This window comes from Sinohyriopsis cumingii, chromosome 7 (genome assembly GCF_028554795.1).
Source record: "Sinohyriopsis cumingii isolate HCF-2022 chromosome 7, ASM2855479v2, whole genome shotgun sequence".
In the NCBI taxonomy this organism is placed as follows: Eukaryota; Metazoa; Mollusca; class Bivalvia; order Unionida; family Unionidae; genus Sinohyriopsis; species Sinohyriopsis cumingii.
Window position 1 is genome coordinate 106,057,282 of NC_142967.1, and position 25,428 is coordinate 106,082,709.

The window sequence follows — 25,428 nt, forward strand, 5'->3', positions numbered from 1 at the left end:
CAACATGAATTGTTCGTAACTCTTCAGAATAGAACAAGATTGGGGTTTGTTTGACACAACAAATGTATTACCTACAGTATCAAACACTTACCTTGACTTCTTTGAAATAAGAGTACTTAGAGTATCTGTCTTTGTTATGTTGCTTATTTTCTAACCTGTACCAATCTGAAATGATATGCCCTTTCTTCATACAATAAATGCATATAAGAAAAGATTTTTATTATCAGAAGTTTGGGTTATAAAATCTGTGTCAAACAGAGGCTTGGATATATTGATATGGTGGTGCTCACCAGATAATATGTACTTTTGAGAGAGTGACGTATGTAAGGTGAAGTAGTTCGCACTTAAAACATGCACAGTGGAGAGAATGTTGGGATACCTCTATGCTACATTAATGTAATGTGGATGATATTTCTTTTGGATATTGTACTTTTGGAAATTTTACATGATTTAAGCACACTGCTAACTAAAATGACTGCTCCCTTGTGTTAAAAAATCAGTCTGAATTAGTCTAAAGTACACTATACATAGCAGCTATTAAAATAGGGAAAATGAATTTTGCCAGACTAGACAATACCAGCTTCTGAAAGTGCAATGAATGAATTACCAAATATATAAAATGTAAAAAAAGTTATCGGCTCTTTGTTATACAATTTACCTCTGAAGTTCAGGAAGTGAAAATGACCAAGTAGAGCTAGCACTTTTTTGAAAGATGCACATTTGAAGTAAGGCCAAGCTGTATACTCTATAACCCATAGTACACCCATCAATCATACACCAAAATAAAGGGAATTAAAGGTTCTTTGCATTATACCTAAGATATACAAGGTCTTTTTTAAATAGCCAGTATAACCAGTGAGGAAAGCCGGTGACATTCTTTTTCTTTAAAATCCTATGCAAAATGCGAAACTGTATAGCGCCACCTATGAAGCTGTGATGGCTGAGAGAAAGATTCATTGACAAATGAAACTTTTGAGTCAATGAATAGTCACTTGCTGTTCAAGCAGCATTTTCCAATGTTTCTACCTTTTGCTGTTCAAGATTGGTCTTGACATCATTGTGGATGCATTTCTTGAACTCTTTAACTGTCACAACTTTGATGCGGCTTATCATATTCTTGATCATTGGTCTTGGCTCAACAACACATATCAAATAGTGGTTATTTTACCCTTGCAAATTCAACATGGTTACAATTCCTAAACCTTTGTCGATTTGCCTCAGGGTATCAGCTCATAACCCTTCAATATATATTCCTCAGCTACAACATAATCAACAATTCGATGTACCGTCAGTGAAGAGTAGACTTCACGAATTTTTCCAATAAGTACACTTTGTAATAGCAAAGTCCAATGATCTCTTGGCCATTTCAAGATTTCTGCATTTTTTCAAAAATATGTTTATCTACTTTTCTTTCTTTAAAAGGTGGTACTAACCTAATATTTCTGGTAGCATTAAAACCTGAACTTGTGTATAAAGGCAGGTGGTGGTGCTCTGCCGGCCAGTTTTAATTTTAAAAAAAAAATCTATATTGCATTTCCCTTTCTTCTTTCTGTCTATATTTCCTTCTCTTGTCCATCTCTCCATGCATCTGCATTTCCCTCGCATCTTTTCCTCTCTGCATCTGAATTTGCTTCTCTTCTCTTCTCCATCTGCATTTTCATTTCTTTCATTTTTGTTTTTGCCTCTCCCTCTCCTCTCTCTCTGCCTTTGCATTTCACTATCTTCTCGCTCTCTTTGTCTCACCCTCTCATTTTTCTGCAATAGTATTTTTCTTTCTTTCTTCTTTTGCTCTCTGCCTTTGTATTTCTTTGTCATCTTTTAAATTTGCAATTCCATGATATTTTTCTAAAGCTGAAGATTTGTTTATTCAAATACTATCTGGTTTTATAACTGTAATTCATTTAATTTCCTATCAAAATCTGATACAGACCGGCTGATGAAACCCAGAGTACTTTTATCCCAAATAATTATTTTCCACCAAATACTGAATCAAAGCATTCTTTATATCTTGCTTTGTTAAAGACGCAGATGCTTAATAAAGCTTTTGTTCAAGCAACTTGTCCTTTTTCAATGACTCTAACCCTTCCTGTGTAGAATTTAAAACAAAATTCTCCACTTTAGCTGAAATTCTGAATGCTTGCTGGTTTCACTAAAGATTTATTAAATGTATGAAATTAATGTCTTTACCATGGACAACAAATATTCCCAAAATAAGTCAATTTAAATTTTAAAGAAACTTTTTAAGCGATGAAACATTTTTTACAATTCAGATTCCATAGAAGCACCCAATTTCTGTTACGAGTCTATAGTCTTAAACCAAGTAACAGAAACAAGCGAAACCAACACGTTTATTAATATCAACAAATGAATATTGATGCATCACAATAATTTAATCCAGAATGTATTTGAATGAATTCACAATAATCCCAAAATAGTGGTTTAGTCCAAATTGTCAAAGAGCACTTTGTAATTCCAATCAACAAGTTTCAAATAAATGATTCTTCTCAAATGATATCTGAACACAACTCAAAATATTTCCAGAGACGTCTCTTAAGATAGGAATGAATAATTTTGTTGACCATAATCTTATATAAGAACCTAAGAAACAATAATAACCAGGATGTGGATCAGAAGTTCTCTTCAAGAACATTTGAAGTTTCGAAAAAGAATTAGACCTTGAACTCAGATATAGTCCACAACCTATTTATAAGTCACTCAGTTGACAAAATGCAGGTTGACACCAAATCTATATCATCGATCATAGACAAAGGTTAACTACACAATACAAATTAAATATGCATAACACATCTAACTGATGACAGTATACCAGAATTAGGAGGATCAATTTATAGGTATCATGTCTACTTCCACATATGAAAACTGTTGTCTGAAAGCAAACAGTAGTTTTATTAATCCTACAAACAATAATTAATCCTACAAACAATAATATAGTTCTTAAAAATTAGCATAATCTTTATTAACTTTTTCTCTGCATCATGATTGGAGAAATATTAATGGGAAAAATGCATATCTTATCGAAAACGATTATGAAGAACACTACATTACAGACTACCTTTTGTTTATCAAGGTGAGTCTTGACATCACTGCGTCAATTCTTACTGTTGAATTGGTTGTCATAATCATTATCAAACTTTTTGGTTGAGCACCATCTATCAATTAATTATTTTTCCTTTGCAAATTCGACGTGGGTTGTCAAATTTATTTTCTACAATTTCTAACCCTTTGTTGATATGCTTCAGGTACCAACTCAAACTTTTCAAAATTCCTCAATCCCATCATAATCAGCACTTTTTGTAATAAAGCATAGACTTCTTGAGCTTTGCCAATGACGCTTTATAATAACAATGTCCAATGCTGTCTTGGCAATTTCAAGTGTTCAGCAATTATCTCAGCAAAATATGTATCTACTTCTTTTAAAGATAAATTTTAATATCTCTGAAATATTTTAGAGAAATTCAGATCTCAGTCAAGCCCTCAATTATGGTTCTACAGTCTTAAACTACATAACAGAAAGGAAGTGAAATTAAAATTTGAGTAAACTTCAATAAATAATTTATTTCTCAAGAATACAAAGTGAAAATTCAAAAGACACCATATTGGGAAGTAAGTCCCAAATAAGTTTAATTGAAAGTCCCAAAGTATAGAATGTTTCGAATGAATTACCCAAGTTTTGAATGTCTTGATGTATCACAATTATATGATCTAGAATGTATAACCTCAATAACCCCAAAGCAGTGTTTAAGTCTAAAAACTCAAAAAACTTTGTACTTCCAATGAATAATTTAATAAACAATATCTCTCAAATTATATTGAACTATAAAATCTGATCATATATTCCTAAATCTGACATGAAAGAGGAATGAATGATCGAATACCTAGATCCCCTATTTATACAGGTTGTCACCTGAACTATGACAACAGAATGTTCTGGAAAACAGATCATTTCTAACAGATAAATTCACTAAATTGTAAACAAGGTCAGGTCTTCAACTTAAAGTAAACATCTTATTTATTTCTTAAAATCATGACAAAAGTCATGTAGGCACAGCTCTCGATCATGACTAAAGTCATGTGAACAATATAAATTAAATATACATGACACATAAAATATCTAACCATTTCAGAAGTTCCTATTTGTTTTGCAAAAACGTTTCAAAATAGGTGTGTCAAAGTGGTTGGGCCTGTATGCATTATTATTGACAAGAATACCTAAAAGTTGGACAAAGTGAACAGTTTCAATATTGTATTTCTGTGTAGTTCTATACATTTGGCTGCTCATTTTAATGAGCAGATAAACAGTAAATTTAAGCTAAGTTTATTATCATATTTCTCTTTCAGAGCACATTTGTTACGTATATTTGATTTAACTTGTGTTTGATTTGACTTGTTTGTTTGAGGGGTTTCGAATCTTTTTATTTTCTTTACATGTCAATGTAATGTAATTTTGTTTACTAGGAATTTGATATTTTCCAGAACATTCAGTCTGACCTGAATCTTTCCTTAAATCTCTAATAATAGAAAAATTGTTTCTATTTTTTACTTAGTTCCTGGCCTTGATTGATGGTTAACTAAACAACTTTTTCTCAGAATAAAATGATTGGTTCTTATCAACGACATACAGGGACTATGTGATTTTTATATGTAAACATGATCACATGATCCTCTATTTCGCAATTAGGCATTTCCAAGATTGTGAAATACTTAGTATTAATAGTGATGTTTAAAGAGAGAGATCTAGGAGTTATGGGGCTTTTAAACACTTGATGTCAAGTTGTTTTCTTCTGTTGTGACCAGGATTGAATTTTTGAGTTTTTGAGTTTTATTTAAATTTTTTGGATTCTAAAAAATTTGTTTCTCTGGAAATATTTTGTGCACATACAGAAATACGGAATTCTTGAACAAAGACATTTCTTAAAGAAATTATTTGGGATTTCCAAAACCAGAGGATTACTTATTGTGTTTCTACAAGGAACTGTAGACTTCAACACAGTACAGGTTACAGAGTATGTCACCACCTTCCATCTTGGATTCTTCGTCAGGACTTGAACTTGAATTCATTAGAACATTTTATTATAAGGACTTCCAAAATATTATTTGTGGATTATTCTTGGATTATTTTTGGATTTGATTCTTGAAACCGTAAGTTATTTTTTTTTCATTTTTACTTTATTTTTCCAGGGAAATAAATTATTTATTAAATCTTTCAGAGCTTGTTGTTTTCACTCTTTCTTGTGTTACTGTTTATTTGAGCCTAAACACATAACATAAAAACACTGTACATCTTCATTCAGCTTTCTCTTAACAATGCTACTGTCGTTATTACTAACATATTGTGAGGTATCGTCTATGTAAATCACTGATATATTATACGAAAAAGAAAAGTAAAATGGCTGCTCTATTATGCTCAACAAATCAGCCTGAAGTAGTCTAAAGTACACTATCTATAGCATTTACTAAAATAGGGAAAAATTATTTTGCCAGACAAGACAATACCAGCTTCTGAAAGTGCAATGAATTAATTAACAAATATATAAATGTAAAAACAGTAGAATATATCAACTCTTTTTTTCCCCAATTTTCCTTTTAAGTCGAGGAAGTGAAAATGATCAAATGGAGATCATGGAGTTGCAGTCACAATAAGGGCTGACCTATTCTCTTCAAAAAGTCATGATCATCATTAATATCAGTTTAATGACTGACAAAACAATTATGAATTTCAAAATGATACCAGATATTCATTCAAACCGAATATATCAATTTTTTTAAATCTGCATGCAAAATAATTACCAAAAATATCTTCAAAGATAGATACAAATGTCAACATATTTTAAGGACTGTGCTACCAAACTACTAATTTTCTTTCATACATCAAGTATTTTCATGTCAGTCAAGTAATAAAACTTCCCCAATTATTTGTTATAATCCAGGAGGATGGGGCTGTTGTAATTAAACTCCCTTAATTGCATCAAAATCACATGTTAATGATAAAAGATAGAAGTTATTATTATTACTAATTTCCTCTTTAGGTCTATCTTTTATATATTACTTTCTGGTTTTCATCTGGAATTGATCAACATGTTGAAAAAAACCAAACAAACAGTGTAGTGCTCAAAACGTTAAAAGGTGTTCAATTTACCATTAGCTTTTATTCAACTAGAAATTTTTCATAAGGTATATAAATACCCCACTAAAGTACCTGTGAAACTTGCCAAAGACACAAAATTACAACACACAGAAAAACCAGACGTGGGTCATAATATTTGCCCATGCCAATTCAAGTTTCTTGTTGAACTAGTGCTATCGTGAGCAATTTACTCATGAAAATATACCCATGCCTCTTCCACATACTACCCAAACTCCATATTGGAGAGGAGCATATAGTTAAAAAAGGGGGCATAACAACAGGTAAATGACCATATTTACAAAGTTTCAAGGCCAGTCCATCAAAATTGTGGGAATAACTGTGCTAATGAGATTGTGTGCCTGATGAGAGGATGGATGGAAAGCTGGATACAAGGATTCCAACATGTATTGTCGGCTGACACTCACAAACTTTCTAATTAAATAATGCAAGTAGATTGTGTGAAGTAGTTTGTGTGAAGTAGGGGTGAATGATACACCAGTGCCATGTATCGATATGATTCACAATACACAGCCTACAATACATTATTGATACACGTACTAACTCAACAGTTTTTCCTTCTTTAGAAGGTCTGTCAGTGATAGGTAGTGCCCTTTTATGGGCACATCCAGCCAAGTTCCAATACGTTTCTACACCTTGGTGGATCAAGCAAATATTTTAGTGCTTTATCCATGCGACATCTATTGGATTTAATAAGTTGCCTCCCTTAGTATGTAATGCCAACTAACCAATAGCATGTAACAGCAGTGCATTGTATATCAGCCAAAAATGGTGGAGGCAATTGATTTCAAAAGGATATTTTCCAAGTTTAGCATCACACCACACCACATCCAATGAAATTCACAAACCCGATGCACAGACATATCTGTTCAATCCGCCAAGATGTAGATTGGGTTAACATCAGAACTTTTGCAAGCAAAGATGTTTTTTGTGATATACTGGTTGAATTTCCAGTATGCCATTTACAGACAGGCATATACTTAGCATCTGTTTATATGCAATTCTCATAACAGAAACATTTTCAGACTTCCTGTCAGCTGTCAGTGATTTCTATGCAGCATTGTAGGCCATTTAAGGTTGCTCCATTTGATCAAATGCAGGACTCACTTCAGCCAACAGATAGAGGTATTTTTATGAAATAAATATCTTGCATTCTTAATTTCATTTTTTTAAAATTTCTTATTTATTCAGTTTATTTTAACCCCAATACTACTACTTTTAAATTGTCTGTATTTTAATTTGGCTTGGTATTCCTTCATTTCTACTTTTGCTGAAAGGTTGATTAATCAACATGCTACCTATTTTTGTCCACCCAGCATGTACATTGAACTTGTATTTAACATTTTCAGGCTCAAAATCACCCACTGGCATCTCCATTAACACTTTTTGACAGCTCAATAATCTTATATACTTCATAACTTTATAAATTATTGTCAATATAACTATCGTCAGCCAGTATTTGCTGAACGAAATCATCATTTGAGGATGAATCATGCTGGCTATCAGCAATTTTGAGTTTTCTAGGTACCCTGCATTTTGAACAAGCATTTGTACACCTTCCTTGATGCAAGTCCAAACAACGACATAATGCCTGTTCGAGGCCACACTATGCCAATCAAATATTGTTTAACAACCATTTATGTCATGTGACTAACAATGTGCATGGTGAGTTCCAAGTCCAATTTTAACAACATTGGGTTTCATCTCATCTGTCAACAGACTGACAACATACAACACGGTATGCTCGCAATTTTGGAGAAAATAATTCATCTTCCTATCGATTTCATGCAGGTTGGCCCGATGTAAAGGCATTCAAGTTTGCTAGGCCAGCTATTTACACTGCTACCCTATGCTGACACTGCACTGTCAGTAAATTCCAACTTTTCAATAGGCAACTGACTCTGACCCTACACCTTAACATAAATATCAAAATATCATAAATGGGGTGGATAGGGTAAGAGGAAACAAACTAGTTTATGATGAACAAACTGTTGCAATAAAATAATTAACATGGAATTGGCCAGTGTGCATATATGTGCAATATTACAAAATGTGTCATTTCTTGTTAATTTGCAGAGTTTGTTTTATCTATAAAAAAATGAGTTTCTGTAATTGCAACAGCTGTCTCAGATGAATTCTGGTTTTAAAAGAATAACAAGGCAAAAATGACTAATAATTATTGATGACTGTTCAAGATTAAATTTTTAAAATATCTTGCATACATTATCAATTTGTATCAATATTACACCACTTGTATTGATACACGTAAAGCAAACATATCGATGAATCATTTCACCACTTGTGTGAAGATCATATTAGGCAACAGTGACATAAAGTGAACAGCAAAGTTTCAACTGTCATACATAACTTTATTCATTCTGAAGATAAAACACTCCCAGTCATACACTACTGCAACAAGACACTTGATGTTGTTACTCAACTCCTGGATTTGTTGCTAACATGGATATAATTTATCCAAAATGTTGAAAATCTGTCTCATTTATAAATTCGTTGCTTGAGGAAAGGGTATTTGTGACATAAAGAGAAAAATGACTGATTGGATGTTTTACGGATCATATTGTGTACCATGAATAACAGATGACAACAATGGCTGATTCATTAATACTTTTATTTATTAAGAGTAACCAATGATGCATTAAGTCATACAAAATGGGTATTCAGACATGATTAACAACACCCATACTGAACTTAAATGAACATACAACAACAGATATGTCTCTATAGAGGATGAATATTTTCAATCTCACACGAATGATAAAATTAGAAAACACATCATTAGTAAGACAATGTAAACAGTTTTCCTGAAGATCTCAGGTGGGAAAGATTTTCCAAATAAATACCCAAACATACTGACATAGCTGTCTAACATGTCTTTTAAGTTTCACACTTTACTTTTAAATATGATACTTCTGCAAATACATTTTTCGCCAATATGGTTGGCTGAGGTTGTGGTTATTTATTTGGTAATACAATGTACAGCAGATAAAATACAATGAAACCCTGCTATAACACACTTCATGATGACATGAATTAGAATACAACATGACTGTGGTATGGGTTCCTATATTTTAAAATAATTTCAACAGATTACTTGATTACTTGAAGTACTAGAAAGTTTTAATGTCAAAATAGACAAAAATCTGATTTCATAATTGGTCAAGATGTGTTATATTCCTGAATTGCATGATTTTAAAAGTTCTATTGCGATTGTTCGCTTTTGGATGTGTCAGAAGTCAACTGCTGCACTCTGATATTGGTTTATTTCTTAAAGATGTCAGTGCATTAAAAAGGTGATAACTGTTAGCCTAATTATTACTGAACCATTAAAAAGGCAATAACTGTTGGCCTAATTATTACTGAACCATGGCATCAAGTCTTCTATGTGTTTATCTTCAACATAATCAACAGAATGTTGGGTTGTTCAAATGGCACCAAATAATGCAGTGGTGAAAACAGGTTCTTCACCCAAATTTTTAATTCAATTAATTGACCAAATGAACTAAGTAAATGTAATTGCTAATCATCAAAGCTTAAGACTTTTGCAATTTTCAAGCACTGCTTTATAAAGGCATGAAGAAAAAAAAAAGAAACCCGACATCATATGCACATGGTTTAGCTTCATTGTCATGCAATCAGCATGCAAATCAATAGGCCAGTGAATGACACCATCAATACCCCCCATAAATTAATAATTATTCATGCTGTAGTCAAAAGAATTATGTACATTGTTCAAATTCACATGGAATCTAGCTGACATTTGTTTAGCTGTTTCCAAAACTATATAAAGATGCTGCTTAATAACTTCAACACATACATGTGCTAACATATTAAACTATAAATTTTCTTTACCATTTTTAATGTTATTCTTGGATCATATTTTGGCTTGAATTCATACACAAAATTATAGATACAAAAATGACTAACATATGATGTGCTTCTTTGTGCAGATTTCCAATGAAATCATCATGGATTAAATGTACATTGGTTGGCGAGTACCTGTATTGACACTTTAATTATTCATGCTGTGCTACAACAAAACTGGATAGTCTGATACCCTGGGTCTCTCTAAATTGAAATCGGGTCCTTTCCATATTCTATGTAAGGTGTTATTTGGTTTGTCCCTCCTTTAAATGTGATCTAATCTGACCAACCAAAACCTTTGTTACACTGACAAACTGTGTCAGAGAACCATGCATTGGTGAAAACATGTACAGCATGACATGCTATACACGTATTACCAAAGTATGGTTCACTGCTAAAAAAAGCAACAAATATTAAATATGCAATCAAGAAGTTTTCTCTTATTTTTTTTAGAGCTGACATGCATCTTTTTATTAAGTGACGTGACTTTTGCACTGCTGCATGATAAGATACACAGCACACTGTGGACTGCAGCCATCATGTTATAGCTAGGTTTCACTATACAAATAATTTTCAAAATCATTTATATATATACTCTTACAGCCTGAGTGCTGACTTGTTGAACTGAGATCACATGCATTTACTACTGGACATTGATCAAATGCAAATTGAAATGAAAATAAGACCTGCTTGGAGCAGAGAATGATTTACCTCATGTTTCTTGAACAAAGTAAGCAACCCTTTGATTATGGAAAATTCAATACCGTTCATTTTGGAAAACCAATTTGAGATTCAAGAGAATAAAGACTTCAGTATTATTCATCTGATCAACTATAAGATGTTTCATTATCGATACTGAAAGATTAAATTCTGAAATGAAAGTGTCCTCCAATTTTTAATCGGCCAACATTTTAGCTCTTGGAAGAACTTCCTGTACACATAAAAATAAATGATGGCATTGGACTTTTTATACTGCACTGATTAATACCCAGTGGCATACTCCAACAGATAAATTTGTCTCAACAGAAATATACAATTTTCCTAAAACAATTTATTGCATTTAAAAATGTGCTTAAAAACCACAATGCCTGTAGGTTGAGGAAAGACATGTCACTCAGTTATAAAATGTGTACTGAAAATCAGGCAATAGGATCTAATGGTCTGTTGAATCCACCTCTCCTATTCATGTATTGCCTGAAAGCAAAAAAGTGAAAAAGGTCATCAACCTATCAAACAAGTGGTATACTGGATAAAGTCTCTCACCTGTGAATGGTGTTATCATAATATAGCCAGGAAGATTAAAAAAAAGTCTTACCTGTGAATGGTGTTATGACACAACCTGGGCAAAGAGTCTTACCTGCAAATGTTTTGATGACAGTCAGGATAAAGAATCTTACCTCTGAATGGTGTAATGATGAACATAGGACAAAGAATCTTACCTGTAAAGGTGTTATCATGAATGTAGGACAAAGAGTCTTACCTGTGAAGAGTGTTATGATGACTGTAGGACAAAGAGTCTTACATGTGAATGGTGTTATGATGAACACAGGATAAAGAGTCTTACCTGTGAATGGTGTAAAGATGATAACATAGCCAAAGAGTCTCACCTGTGAATGGTGTAAAGATGATAACATAGCCAGATAAAGAGTCTTACCCATGAAGAGTGTTATGATGACAGGAAAAAGTGTCTTAAATGTGAATGGTGTTACGACGACCTACACTGGATCAAGACTCTCACTTGTTAACAGTGTTATGGTAACACAGACAAAACAGAGAGCTTCACTTATGAATGGTGTTACAATGACATAGACTGGAGGAAAAGTTGCACCTGTAAACAGTATTATGATGACATAATCAGGACAAGTTTTACCTGTCAAAGGTGTTATGATGGCAGTGTTGGGACAAAGAGTCTTAACTGTGAAAGGTGTTATGATGACATAGATGGGACAAAGAGTCTTATTTGTGAATGATGTTACAATAACATAATCAGGAAAAAGAATCTTACCTGTGCATGGTGTTATAGTGACACAGAGTATCATCTGTAAATGATGTTTTAACATAGGACAAAAAGTCTCACCTACGAATGGTGTAAAGATGACACTGTCAAGACAAAGAGTCTCACCTGTGAATGGTGATATGATAACAGGACAAAGAGTCCCACCTGTAAAAAAAATTATTATGACAGACAGGACACCTGGCTCCATATTTTTAAATGTTTTTGAGCAAGACATTTAAAGATAATAGGTCAGATATGATATTTAGGATAAATCTATGTATGGAAAACTTTGCAATCTATTAGAGAGACCAAAGTTAAGAAAAACTAAAATTTATGTGATGCTAGTTTTATTCTGATAAATGTTAGAGTGTCAATGTTTTGGAACTTTGCACATGAGCTTGAGTTTCTCGCACAAAAAGGTTTGAGAATATGCGACCTGTGGTACACTCCTTAGTAATATATATGTACTATATCAAAGTTTAAATTGTACAGAACAGCTGGTACAAAAAGAGAAATGAGTTTCAAAACTTTGCAATGAGCCTTAAAATTGTTGAATCAACCATTGTAGTGGATGACACTGCTGATGGAAAAGTAATTACAATAGCCTGCACCATTTACAGGCAACAACAAAAGTAATCCCAATAGCTTGCACCATTTACAGGAAGAAGAAAAAGTAATCCCAATAGCTTGCACCATTTACAGGAAGAAGAAAAAAGTAATCCCAATAGCCTGCACCATTTACAGGCCAGAAACAAAAGTAATTCCATTAGCCTGCACCATTTACAGGCCAGAAACAAAAGTAATCCCAATAGCCTGCACCATTTACAGGCAACATAAAAAGGAATCCCACTAGCATGCACCATTTGGCAAGAAAAAACAGGTAATCCCAATAGCCTGAACCATTTAAAGGCCAGAAAAAAAGTAATCCCAATAGCCTGCACCATTTACAGGCAAGAAAAAAAGTAATCCCAATAGCTTGCACCATTTACAGAAAGAAAAAAAGTAATCCCAATAGCCTGCACCATTTACAGGCCAGAAACAAAAGTAATTCGATTAGCCTGCACCATTTACAGGTCAGAAACAAAACTAATTCTAATAGCCTGCACCATTTACAGGCAAGAAAAAACAATTAATCCCAATAGCCTGCACCATTTACAGGCAAGGAAAAACAAGTAATTCTAATAGCCTGCACCATTTACAGGCAAGAAAAAACAATTCCAATAGCTTGCACCATTTACAGGCAAGAAAAAACAAGTAATTCCAATAGCCTGCACCATTTACAGGCAAGAAAAACAAGTAATCCCAATAGCCTGCACCATTTACAGGCAAGAAAAACAAGTAATCCCAATAGCCTGCACCATTTACAGGCAAGAAAAAACAAGTAATCCCAATAGCCTGCACCATTTACAGGCAAGGAAAAACAAGTCATTCTAATAGCCTGCACCATTTACAGGCAAGAAAAAACAAGCAATCCCAATAGCCTGCACCATTTACAGGCAAGAAAAAACAATTCCAATAGCCTGCACCATTTACAGGCAAGAAAAAAGGTTCTTATCCTTACTATTTTACTTTGATAAATATAAATAAAAAAATGTATGCTAATGTGCAGTCTTAACAGTGCAAGTCAAACAAGTTCAAGAATGTGTAAAATAAAAATTGAAACAAATTGCTGAAATGGCTATGAGATCTAATTAAGTCATGTACACACAGTGAGGTCTACCGTAGTTTATTTGCTTACCTCAAGTGGTTTCTGCCAAATTATGCTGACAAGTTTTCAAAATGTTTTAATATGTGTGACAAACTGAAAAGTTACTGTAATGGCCTAAACTTCTACTCAGGTCATCTGTATACAGATATGAGTAAAATTTCATGTCTACATTGAATGGTTTCTGCTTGTAAGCTTTAAGGGGTGGGCAGAAGACAAAACATTGTAGTACATCACTCTGCAAGCAATGATGTGAGCTTTTCATATTGAAAATGTTGAGGGCATCCAATCAGAGGTATTCATAAAAATACATCCTGTACAAGTCAAGAAGCAAGGCCAAAATACATGTCCCTGAACTTGTGAGAATAATATATACTGATGAAATTTTTATGTCAAATACAGTGATTTACTATGACATTGCTATCAATGTATCCAGATAACAACTGTCAATGGAAATCCATTTGTCCAGGCTAGATGTAAAAAAAAAAAAAAAAAAAAAATACATCTTGTGCAAGAGACAGCTGCCTGAAAGGTACTATGATTACATTATGTATTGCTTATTTGCTATAATAAAACATATAGGACTAAAACATAGCTCCTTGATCTTGATAAACTGTTTCGATGTTACAATCAAGATACAATTTGTAAAACTAGCATTTAGCCATATTGCCTCCCTACATATACATTTGTTTTGTTCTGAGTCAGTGAAGAAATTAAACTGATCTTAAAAATAAGTTGAGACCACAAGATCAACTTATTATACTCATATGCTATATAAAAAAAACATTATTTTCTGACTCAGAAAAAAAAGAATGACTTTGTATTTATTACAATATACCTATTTTATACTTTCCAAGTACTTGTAGTTATACAGTATGAATGGAATTCAAAGCCAACTGCAGGATTTATAAACATTCAGTTCAATATATTAATGTGGATAAATTTAAAACCAATTTTTGAAGTAAAACATTTGTTCAAGTACACTGCACAAAGATGATCTTAGGAGTATGACCTCAACCTTGCAAACTAGCTTTAGCAACAAAATAGCTTAAAGTCATCTCTCTGCATAGGTGCAAATCAGACAAGAGTGATCCTGCCTTGGATAGAGGGGAGGCTGAGAGGCTGCAACTGCATTATCAGCAGGTATTAACAAAGAAACATATTTTACATCAAAAATTGGTTTCTTTTCCAAATACATTACCAGATCATAGTACCTCATAACTGGATAGAGGTGAGGACACAAAATGTGCCTGCATCATTCTGAAACTGCCAATCCACCAGGGACTGTAGCCTGATGTGATGCTGTTATTGGCCCCACCTGGTCAAACTGAGCCCTTTGGAATAAAAGATCCCCAAGATAAAAGCTAGAAAAAGTAATCCTTGCCCTTCATTTCACAGCTTAGATAATTTCAGTGAGTGAACAGTAGCACCTGAATGAAATGCTCATGGCTTCTGCCCTAACCATATGAGCTGAAATGCACAAGAAATTTCATTTGGTTTGGGGTCAAGTCTCAGTACACATAGTTAATAACCCACTGTATCCAGGATGAGAGACCATCACAAATCACTGCCATCTCACCTCTGTCTGCGTGGGTTCGAGTCTCGGGCTCGACCAATGTGGATATGTGAGAAAGCTTGGGGGTAGCTTCTCGTGGGTTGGTGGTTCTTTCCAGGGTTTTCCCCGGTTCTTCCTCCACCATTAATACTGGCCGCCATGTATAGCCTATCTTGTGCTGAAAAATGGCATTAAACCCTATAACAACAACAACAACCAGGATGAGAGAGCCTGAGCTGACCTTGACTTTTCCTTCCTTCAATGAAATCACCCTCTTCACATCAGCTTGGCTCAGTTCAGGTAATATTTCAAAGCCCTTACTGCATCAAGCAGACACTTATTTGGCAAATGGTCCATGAAAACAGAAGTTTCACAACAAAAGAATCCCATCGGTAGGAACCTGTTTTTCTCAACGAAGGCAGAGCCCATCATGGGCAAAATTGAACCATCCAACAAAACTACAGTTCAGATTAACCAACAAGGTATGTATATCACTGATTCTGCCATTGTCGTTAGAAGCAACAACCAGGATGAGAGAGCCTGAGCTGACCTTGACTTTTCCTTCCTTCAATGAAATCACCCTCTTCACATCAGCTTGGCTCAGTTCAGGTAATATTTCAAAGCCCTTACTGCATCAAGCAGACACTTATTTGGCAAATGGTCCATGAAAACAGAAGTTTCACAACAAAAGAATCCCATCGGTAGGAACCTGTTTTTCTCAACGAAGGCAGAGCCCATCATGGGCAAAATTGAACCATCCAACAAAACTACAGTTCAGATTAACCAACAAGGTATGTATATCACTGATTCTGCCATTGTCGTTAGAAGCGGATTTGATATCAGAGACAAACCAAATGGGGATCTAGATAAGTTTCAAACAGTGTTTGATTCAATCATGTCAGAATTCATGGTAGATTCCATTTTGGACACTAGATCAAAGCCTTCAGTTGTGTCAGGACAAAGTTCACCAGACGGTCAAAAAGATCTTTGTTTTCATCCATACTTTCCCTTCTGTGGTGACGAACATGTCTGATTGTGAAACAGTAGCCTTTTATAGTGATGGGTGCCAACTTCTTATTCTAAAACATCACTGGTCGGGAGAAAGCTATTTGTGCAAAATGAATCACTGAGAAAACAAACTTCACTTCCTCTTATACACTTCTAGTGGATTGACCTTCACACAAAAGCTATTTTCTCCACCACTTTTCTTGAGAAATGTTTACTCAAAGGCTTGTTTGATATGATCCAGATATGTAGGCTCAAAGATTCCAGGTCAGCAGTTAATGTTGCTGAAGCAGGTATGGGAGGACTATGATTTTCCTTAGAATTTAACTGAGGGCACTCTGATTCTCTCACAGTTTATAAGACCTTTGGTTTTAGAGTGACCTGGAGAATATGTATGCATCTAGACCATCCCAGTTCATAGAAAGAGTGTTGACTGTCCAGGCCTTTGGATCAGTGACTAGGGTAACAAAAGTTGATAGTTTTTCACTCAGCCATGTCACACAAAAATCACAAATGGTCAAACCCCACGGGTAAATATCTGTCTAAAGGGTCAAAAGACCATTCAGTTTGGACTAGCTAATTCCATTGGGACAATGAGTCTGTTAGGAAACTAATTATGTCCATGGATATGGTGGACTTGGATGTGGATTTGATGATGTCACCAGTTAAGAAACCCAAAACATGTTGGCTGAGATCAGAGCATCTGATTCCTGAAGGCAGAGAAATTGGAATATTCTTTCCAGACGGTATCTCCAGCAACAACTGAAATTCACTGACTAGGGCCTTTTGTCTCCTGAAGGAACCACACCCTGCTGACTTCCTGCAATGACAGCAGGTGGGCAACCCAAACCACCATGCTGGCATCCATGCAGTTCAAACTTCCTAGAGGGTGAATCTGCAAGTGAATATCCAAAGTAAGGTCCTCCCATTTGCTGACATGGGACCTCAAATATCCCCAAACAGGATCTCCAGTAGGTAGAGCTCTGGCCACCACTGATACAAAATAATTATTACAGTGGTCCACTAAACAATGAACAGACCTAATAGATGAAGAAATTCCTAGAATGAGATGCATTTCTTTGAGACAGTAGAAGTGGCTGTCAAGATGTTTCAAGGCACATTCCTAATATACCCTGTCGACATAACCCCATAAAATTAAATTACCACATTATTGGCTATATCATGCCAAAGAAATGGGAGCTAACAACCTTTCATAATGACACACAAGGGCAGTTAATGTAGCTGGCCAGGGCAAGTACAGAACTGTGATCCTTGGATTACAAGTCCAATGCACTACCAACTGGGTAACAGATTTGTCCTTGTTGTTGATATGGAATCAGAGGTTAAGCATAAGTGAAACCAGAGATTTATACCTTGACCTAGAATATAATGCACTGGTGCTTTTTGCAGAATTTTAACCAGAACAAAACAACTTCATCAACAAATCTCACAACGACTCAGGGACCATTATATCATGTCCCTAAATGCAAAATCTCATTCATGAACATTGTAGACAACCCATCTATTTTCCATTTGAAACATGATGCTTGGATGAAAAGGTCAAGAGCTCGACTTTATGACCAGCCAATGAGTTATGTTGGCTTCTGACAGCAAGAACCACCTGGAGTAAAATCTAGGTGTTGAATCTGTTGCAAGACATCTACTTTGTATAGATCTCTTAGGGTCTTCTGTAATGATGGATAACATGATAACAAAGTATGGGCACAGAACATGATCTGGAGGATGTCCAAAACAACCTGTCTCATCCATGGAGCCATGGGGTTGTGTTTCCCATTATATGAAAATGCTTACTACTTGCAAAAAGGATGGGAAAAAGGAAGTTTAAGGGTGACATTACTGTTTACAGTATCAACTGAAAGGAAAGGAATGTTCCCCATTCTGAATGCCTTAGAAGGCCCTTACTATTTCTTTGTTTTCTCCAAAGAAAATGGGGGCATAGCTCTGGGTTGCAAGGTTTGAGTTTTAGCAGGTGTGCTGCAATCAAAGAATGGTTATATGATAATTACCACTGAGCATATATATACATGTACACTGTAGCAATTAAGATCCAAGGAGAGATCAAATGGTATATCCATTTCTCCTATTCCACAAGTCTGAATACCTTGAACATTTTCAGCCAAAACAAAAGCTTAAAAATAAGTTTTCCTCACAAATTATCTTTTATGCCTATTCATTTACCTATGTAACATATTATTAACTGGTTTCTTCTGCACTGCTATCTCTTTACTTTAGAAATAATATTCTCCATACAATTTTATCATAGCATTGAGAAGTACATAAAAGAAACCGGTTCAAAATTTAAGCAACAGAACTGTAAATGACACATTATACAGTAACCATGATGTCAATAGCATGATGATACTGCTTTTATGTAAAATCCTCTCTCACTGTTTAGATATTCTGGTACTAAAGGACACAGTATCCATGCCAGTTACTGTCACCTTGACCTCTGACCCAATGACTCCAAAATCAATAGTTCTCTTCCTTGACTTATATGCAAAATGTTGCCAAAATTGCAAGCTACTAATGAACTCTGGCTGTGGTACAGTGTATATGGCAAGGACTCGTCTTAGAGTTATATTATCTTGATTTCTGATCATCTGAATTTCAAATTAAAGGCTGTCTATCTTGTATGAAATATAAGTAATCTATAAAAAGACACAAAACAAAGGCTCTTTGTAGAAATCATTTTTCTCCTTCCAGTCTTGGTGACCTTTACCTTTGACCTACTGACGCCCAACTCAATAGATGCCTACTTTATCTCCAGTGCAAGACATGCAGAAATGTTAGTCATGGTTTGTGGCAGGAGACTCAAGTTCATTTTGTGAAAATCATTCTACTTCTTGGAATCCATCTGACTTTGACCTACTGACATTTTAGCCCTCAATTCAATATGTCTTCTTCACATAAGTAGTTTGTAAAAACAGCTTTCAGCCCCTGACCTCTGTATCCTTGTCTCAAATACAAACCAATCACAAAGTTCAAAGTAGGTGATAATTAACATGAACTATTTTGATGAACCATCTTCCTATTAAGAGCCATTATGACTTTGCCCTTTGATCTATTCACCCCCAAATCAACAATTCTTTCTTGTCACAGATACAAGCCATTTACAATTTTATGTGAAGGTAACTTGTATACAAGTTACTGTGTGGAAACAGTTTTCTTTCTTTCAGTACCTGTTACTCTGACCTATTGAGCCTTAAAACAAAAGGTTTCTTTCTTGCCCCAAATGGAAACTACTTACAAAGTTTTTAGTAATGGTGGACATTGGTGAATTGACGGTTACTGCATTTGTATGGGAAAATATGAACAAGATTTTTTTGGCTGGATAATGCATGACCTTGTGGAGTACAGTATCCATCCGATAAAATGAGTTCATATTTTCCCATACAAATACAGTAACCTTTATATTATACATTCATTTGCTTATTCTACCCAAGGCATAATTATAAAAAAAATACACTACAAGGAACAAAGTAACTGAATTTATGCTGAATTCCAAAAAAATATACACAACCACAGACTCATTGATACACAACAACATTAATGCACTCTTAACTCTACCCAGTGAAATTTGAACTCAGTCATGCACTCGACATTACTTTCAAAAGGAATTGTCATTTTGGTCTACTAATAATTGAAATTTAGAATCATGTATTGAATGAATGTGCATTGCAACAACTTTTCCATTTGGTCTTAGAATGAATGATTTTGGTATTTTTGCTGATTCTACTAAATTTTGTGATTATGGACTGGATTTATCTGTGTCACTTCCACATACAGTACATGATTTGAGCAGCGAAGGAGCAGCGTCTTGACTCATCTGCATGTGTTTCTGTTCTGTCATTGAATGTTTCGAATCATAATATGGAAAATATATGAACTTGTTTAATTGTAATTATCAAAAAGACGCTCTGGAATATAAGGTTTATTTCATTTTGAGTGCAGTAAGGAGGATATTACTGCACTTGGAATGTAGACAAAATTACAGTACAATTTCAAAATGCGTAGTCAAGCCTTGGAACTCATGACATAGCCCACGTAATTCAGATTTGCTGAACTAAGAATGTGGATTATGAGAAAATTCAAGATGTAGAAATGTAAGTATTTTGGTCCATTCTTATTACCAGGTCAACTGCATGCTCCCCTAGCTATGTTGTGACCTGTATCATGTATCCTGTTTATCACAGCCTAAATCCGAAATATGGTATCAACAAAGTTAATGCACAAAATTGCAAAGCAACTGGTGTGTGACAATTCATTTAACAGGTAGAAATAAAAATTCTTTGTTGTCTTCGCTTAATGGCTCTGAGGCCCTTAATTTTCTTTGAAACTTTCAACTGCATTTTATTCTCACAAATTTAGTACTTTCATTTCTAAAATGGTACATATCTGATAGATATGTGATAGCCCTTGCTATCAGTATAATTTTAAATGCTATTTTTATGTACCCATGAGAAAACTGGTCATAGTCTGAACCATTCCATTAAGGAAAAGCTATGAACATTTCTCCTAAATAACTGTTTAAATGATCAGAATGGTATTTTCAATACTCCATCTCTCATGTATATTGTGGACATTGCAGATATCATGTTCATTCATTTGCTTCTTTGAAAGTTTCATTTGTGATGCAGTAAACTCGTCCATTTTGTTCACTTTGTCATCTCTACTTTCAAACAGACACACCATCATGAGGCACATAAAAATTATGAAATCATGATTTTCCTGCATTTTGTCAATATAATTTGTCGATATTCTGCAAAATCGAGCTATTTTGTACCACTACTACGAATTTCTAATGAAAAAGTCGATGAAGATGAACATTCCTAATACAGAACACCCGACATCATTGACGATGAAAGAACTGCTGCATGGAAAAGTGATATATGTGTATCTTGCCATTCACAGGTGAGACAATGGTAATCATTTAACGGAGACAAATAAAGCATTGATTTCTTATTATCATGTGAATTTACAATCTACAGTAAACCTAGATTCTCAGCTTCTCTCATAGTTGTTCAAACATTTCCAAAAACTTATAATAATCCTTTATTATGTCTTACCTGTATCTCCTCTTGCTTACAATGCTGGCTTCATAAATATCATTTCCAACAACCTGCTTCCCCTAAAAGACAAGAAAACTTGTATTATGTTTGTGTAGTTCTTTAGCTACAACTTCATTTTACCAAGAGGTGGGGCCCCGAGTGGCTGAGTGGTCTAAAGTGCTCTCCGTTACGGATCACTGCCATCTCACCTCTGTCTGCGTGGGTTCAAGTCAAGGATTCGGCCAATTTGGGTATGTGAGAAAGCTTGCCAGTAGGTTCTCATGGGTCGGTGGTTCTTCCCGATGTTTTCCCGGGTTCTTCCTCCACCATTAATACTGACCGCCATGTATAGCCTATAATATGCTGAAAAATGGCGTTAAACCCCACATCAACATCAACCAAGAGGCCAAAGTGGGACTGAAATCACTCACCTAAGTGACACCTAACAGCCAAATGGAAGAGCAGCTGGCCAAGAAATCTGAGTCAGTAGGAGGCTTTCTGAAGAAATGTCTCCCAGTTAAGTTGGCTACAATGGTACAACATATTGCTGCTTTAAAATAGTCTATATCTTTTTGTATCATCATCAACATTTTGTGGCAGAGGATGATCATTTTTTTACAATTTTAAAAGACCTTTATGTCAAATTCAGTTAAATTCTGTTGAGTGTTTTTTGAGACAATGTCTTTGACGGGTCTTTTATTCATCAAAGGTGGCCACATTTGACAGTTGACTGTTATCATTTGTTACTCATTTCTAAAAAGCATATCATGATGCTTTCACTCATATCATGATGCTTTCACTCACATCATGATGCTTTCACTCACATTTGGTTAAATTCTGTATAGTGACTTTTGAGAAGTCATACAAAAAAAAATTTTTTTAATAACACTGGCCACATTTAATAATGGACTGACATACATGTACATGGTAATATCTATAAAACTGAAAGCCCTTAAAGCCATGGTGCTTTCAATAGCATAGTCTCTACATATCTGAAAGACCATCATGCTGCAATGTTTTCTGTAAAGTTTGATAAAACTATGTCATGAAAGCTTTCAAGAAGCTGTTTCAATTTTTTTTCCCCTATTGTTAGTAACAGAAGCCATATTTAATGACAAATCAGAATAAACTGTAAAGCACTTTGTGCCAAGGTACATTCTGTGGAATGGTCAAATTTTATTAAATGGTTGATGGGAAATTGTTTTAAAAATTAGATCACTGATTGTTAATTAAGCAAGATTCATGACTTAAAAGTGGAAAACTGTATGCATTGGCATCATTTTGTACAGATTGAAATTCGTTAATACCAAGATGATTTCTGTCACATTTGGTCAAATTCTGTTGAACAGTTGTTGAGAAGTCATTTAAACGTCTTCCTATTTTTAGAAACAGCAGTTATATGATGATTGATAGAATAATCTGAATATACTCCAGTGGTCTACATGCGTATGTGCTTTCTATCAAATTCGATCAAATTCTTTTATGCAGGTTTTTATAAAGAAGTTATTAAAGGCCTCTCTACTGTTATATTTTTAGAAATAAATCAATGGCAGACTAGCATTATCTGTATCAGACTGAATAACCATCATACCAAAATGCTGTGTTAATTTTTTTTAAAAACGACATTTTGAATTTTTAGATGACATTTAAAATTATGGTTGATGCATGCCTGATACAGCTAGGGCCAGACCATAAAGTTCACTTGGCCTTTCAGCCTGGTAAGCAAACATGATGTCAAAAGGATGAAGTAATTTGAGCTAAATGAATATTTTACTGAAAAAAGATTAAATTCTGTAACCAATGTGGGAGAAATTTGATAGCAACCTTCACAATTAATGGAGTTAAGCGGTATTTATATTAACAAACCAAACAAATATATGTAACACTTCTTGCCCTATGTGTGTGTGTATATATATATATATATATATATATATATATATATATATATATATATACACACACACAATTTAGTAAAAGAGTCCCCTGAAGGGACTGGCACTCTACTGGATGAAATGGAATGATAGGAAACTGAAAGCAGTCAGTTTCTTCCCATTCTTTAACTTTTCACTGTTGAGTATTGAAAACATGTGATATTTTTAAGACACTCCAACATACCAAACTAGCACAGTCAATTGTCTGCAAATATTAGGATACATGAAACTTCAAATAGCCTCAAACACATCTTTTCCCATTCAACAGAAAGTGTGTATGTGATTTGGATTTTCAATGTAGCTTTAAACATTTTCAGTCATATTGCTATGATATCTGCAGTATGGCAGTTTATAGTGATGTCTAGCACTCGGGCATCATGCCACAGACATGTAGCATGATGTCCCACCCAGTCACATTATCCTGACACCAGGCTGACTAGTCTTAACACTAACCTCTTAATGCTGAGCGCCAAGTGAGGCAGCTGTTAGTACCATTTTTATAAGTCTTTGGTATGACTCAGCCTGGGATTAAACCTCTTTAAATTTCAGGGACAGCTCTGGGCAAATAATTTGCCCCAAGCTATGCTAATATCTTCACAGCAAACTTGGAAAGTTTTTAAGAAATTTTATTGCCGTGTACTATTACAATGTAAGAACAGTGATGACCTTGGTGATATCATAGTGTAATAGCTATAATAATTAAAGGTTACTCCGTTTGTTTGGGAAAATATGAATGAGGTGTTTTGAATCAACACTGCACGAAGTATTCCAAAATAAATACACAACCATAGATTCATCAATACACAATAATAAATACACAACCATAGATTCATCAATACACAATAATAAATACATAACCATAGATTCATCAATACACAATAACAATATTAATGCGCACATAGCATCACCCAGTGACCTTTGAACGTCATCACGTACTCGACATTAGTTTAAAAAAGAATTGTCATTATGGTATTTTGATTTGATTTTTTTTTTTAACGCAGCTTTAACAATTTTTCAGTCATATCGCTATGATGTCTGCAATGTGGCAGTTTATAGCGATGTCTAGCACTGGAGCATCATGCCGCAGACATGTAGCATGATGTCCCACCCAGTCACATTATCCTGACACCAGGCCGACCAGTCCTAACACTAACCTCTTAATGCTGAACGCCAAGCGAGGCAGCTGTTAGTACCATTTTTTTAAGTCTCTGGTATGACTCGGCCAGGGATCGAACCCACGACCTCCCACATCCGAGGCGGACACTCTAACCACTAGGCCACCGGAGCATATCATTATGGTATACTTAAAATTTAAATTTAGAGTATTATGGTGTATGAATGCATGCTGCAACAACTTCTCCAGTTGGTCTGTAATGAATGGATTTGGAGGGGGGCTGTCAATTCAACTCAATTCTGTTGTCTTGACTCTACTACATGTGTTTCTGTTCTGTCATTGAATGTTTGGAATCATAATGTGGGAAAAATATTTACAATGAAATTATCAAAAAGATGCTACGGAATATGACATTCATTCATTTTTAGTACAGTAAAGAGATTGTTATTGCTGCTGGTGGAATTTGTAGTCAAAATTACAGTACAATTTCAAGTTTTAGAAAAAATGACATAACTCATTTAATTCGGATTTGCACAAGATGCAAAAATGTTTTATTTTATTACCAGGTAGAAGACATGTTTATGTCTCGTCAAATGCATGCTCTATGTTCGGACCCCAGCTATAATCTGTATGGCATCTATAACTAGCATAAAACATCATATCAAAAAAGTTAATGTGGAAAACTTCAAGTCGTTTGAGCCAGCAGAAATAAGAATTCTTTGTCATCTTGGCCCTGAGACCCTTTCTTTCCTGACAAAAGTGCAAGAAATGTAATGACCATGACAGTATCAAAATGACTTTTATCAGTATCAAAGTGCAAGAAATGTAATGACCACGACAGTATCAAAATGACTTTTATCAGTATCAAAGTGCAAGAAATGTAATGACCACGACAGTATCAAAATGACTTTTATCAGTATCAAAGTGCAAGAAATGTAATGACCACGACAGTATCAAAATGAATTTAATCAGTATCAAAGTGCAAGAAATGTAATGACCATGACAGTA

The 25,428-nt window shown here is 34.6% G+C and overlaps 1 protein-coding gene across 2 annotated transcripts in view; it reads right to left on the reverse strand.

The window, feature by feature from the left end:
- Positions 1–8,775: 8,775 nt before the first annotated feature.
- LOC149795884 (uncharacterized) overlaps positions 8,776–25,428 on the reverse strand; it is a 48,747-nt gene continuing 32,094 nt past the window's right edge. Inside the window, exons 6-8 of one of the 2 annotated variants that reach the window (XM_089965804.1) lie at positions 21,394–21,455; positions 14,961–15,080; positions 8,776–11,239 (exon numbers count right to left, since the gene is read on the reverse strand). In XM_089965804.1, coding sequence (XP_089821930.1) covers positions 15,002–15,080; positions 21,394–21,455 — 141 coding nt within the window. In that variant the 3' untranslated portion in view covers positions 8,776–11,239; positions 14,961–15,001. The remainder of the gene's footprint in view (positions 11,240–14,960; positions 15,081–21,393; positions 21,456–25,428) is intronic. The other variant, XM_089965805.1, reaches the window with a different exon arrangement.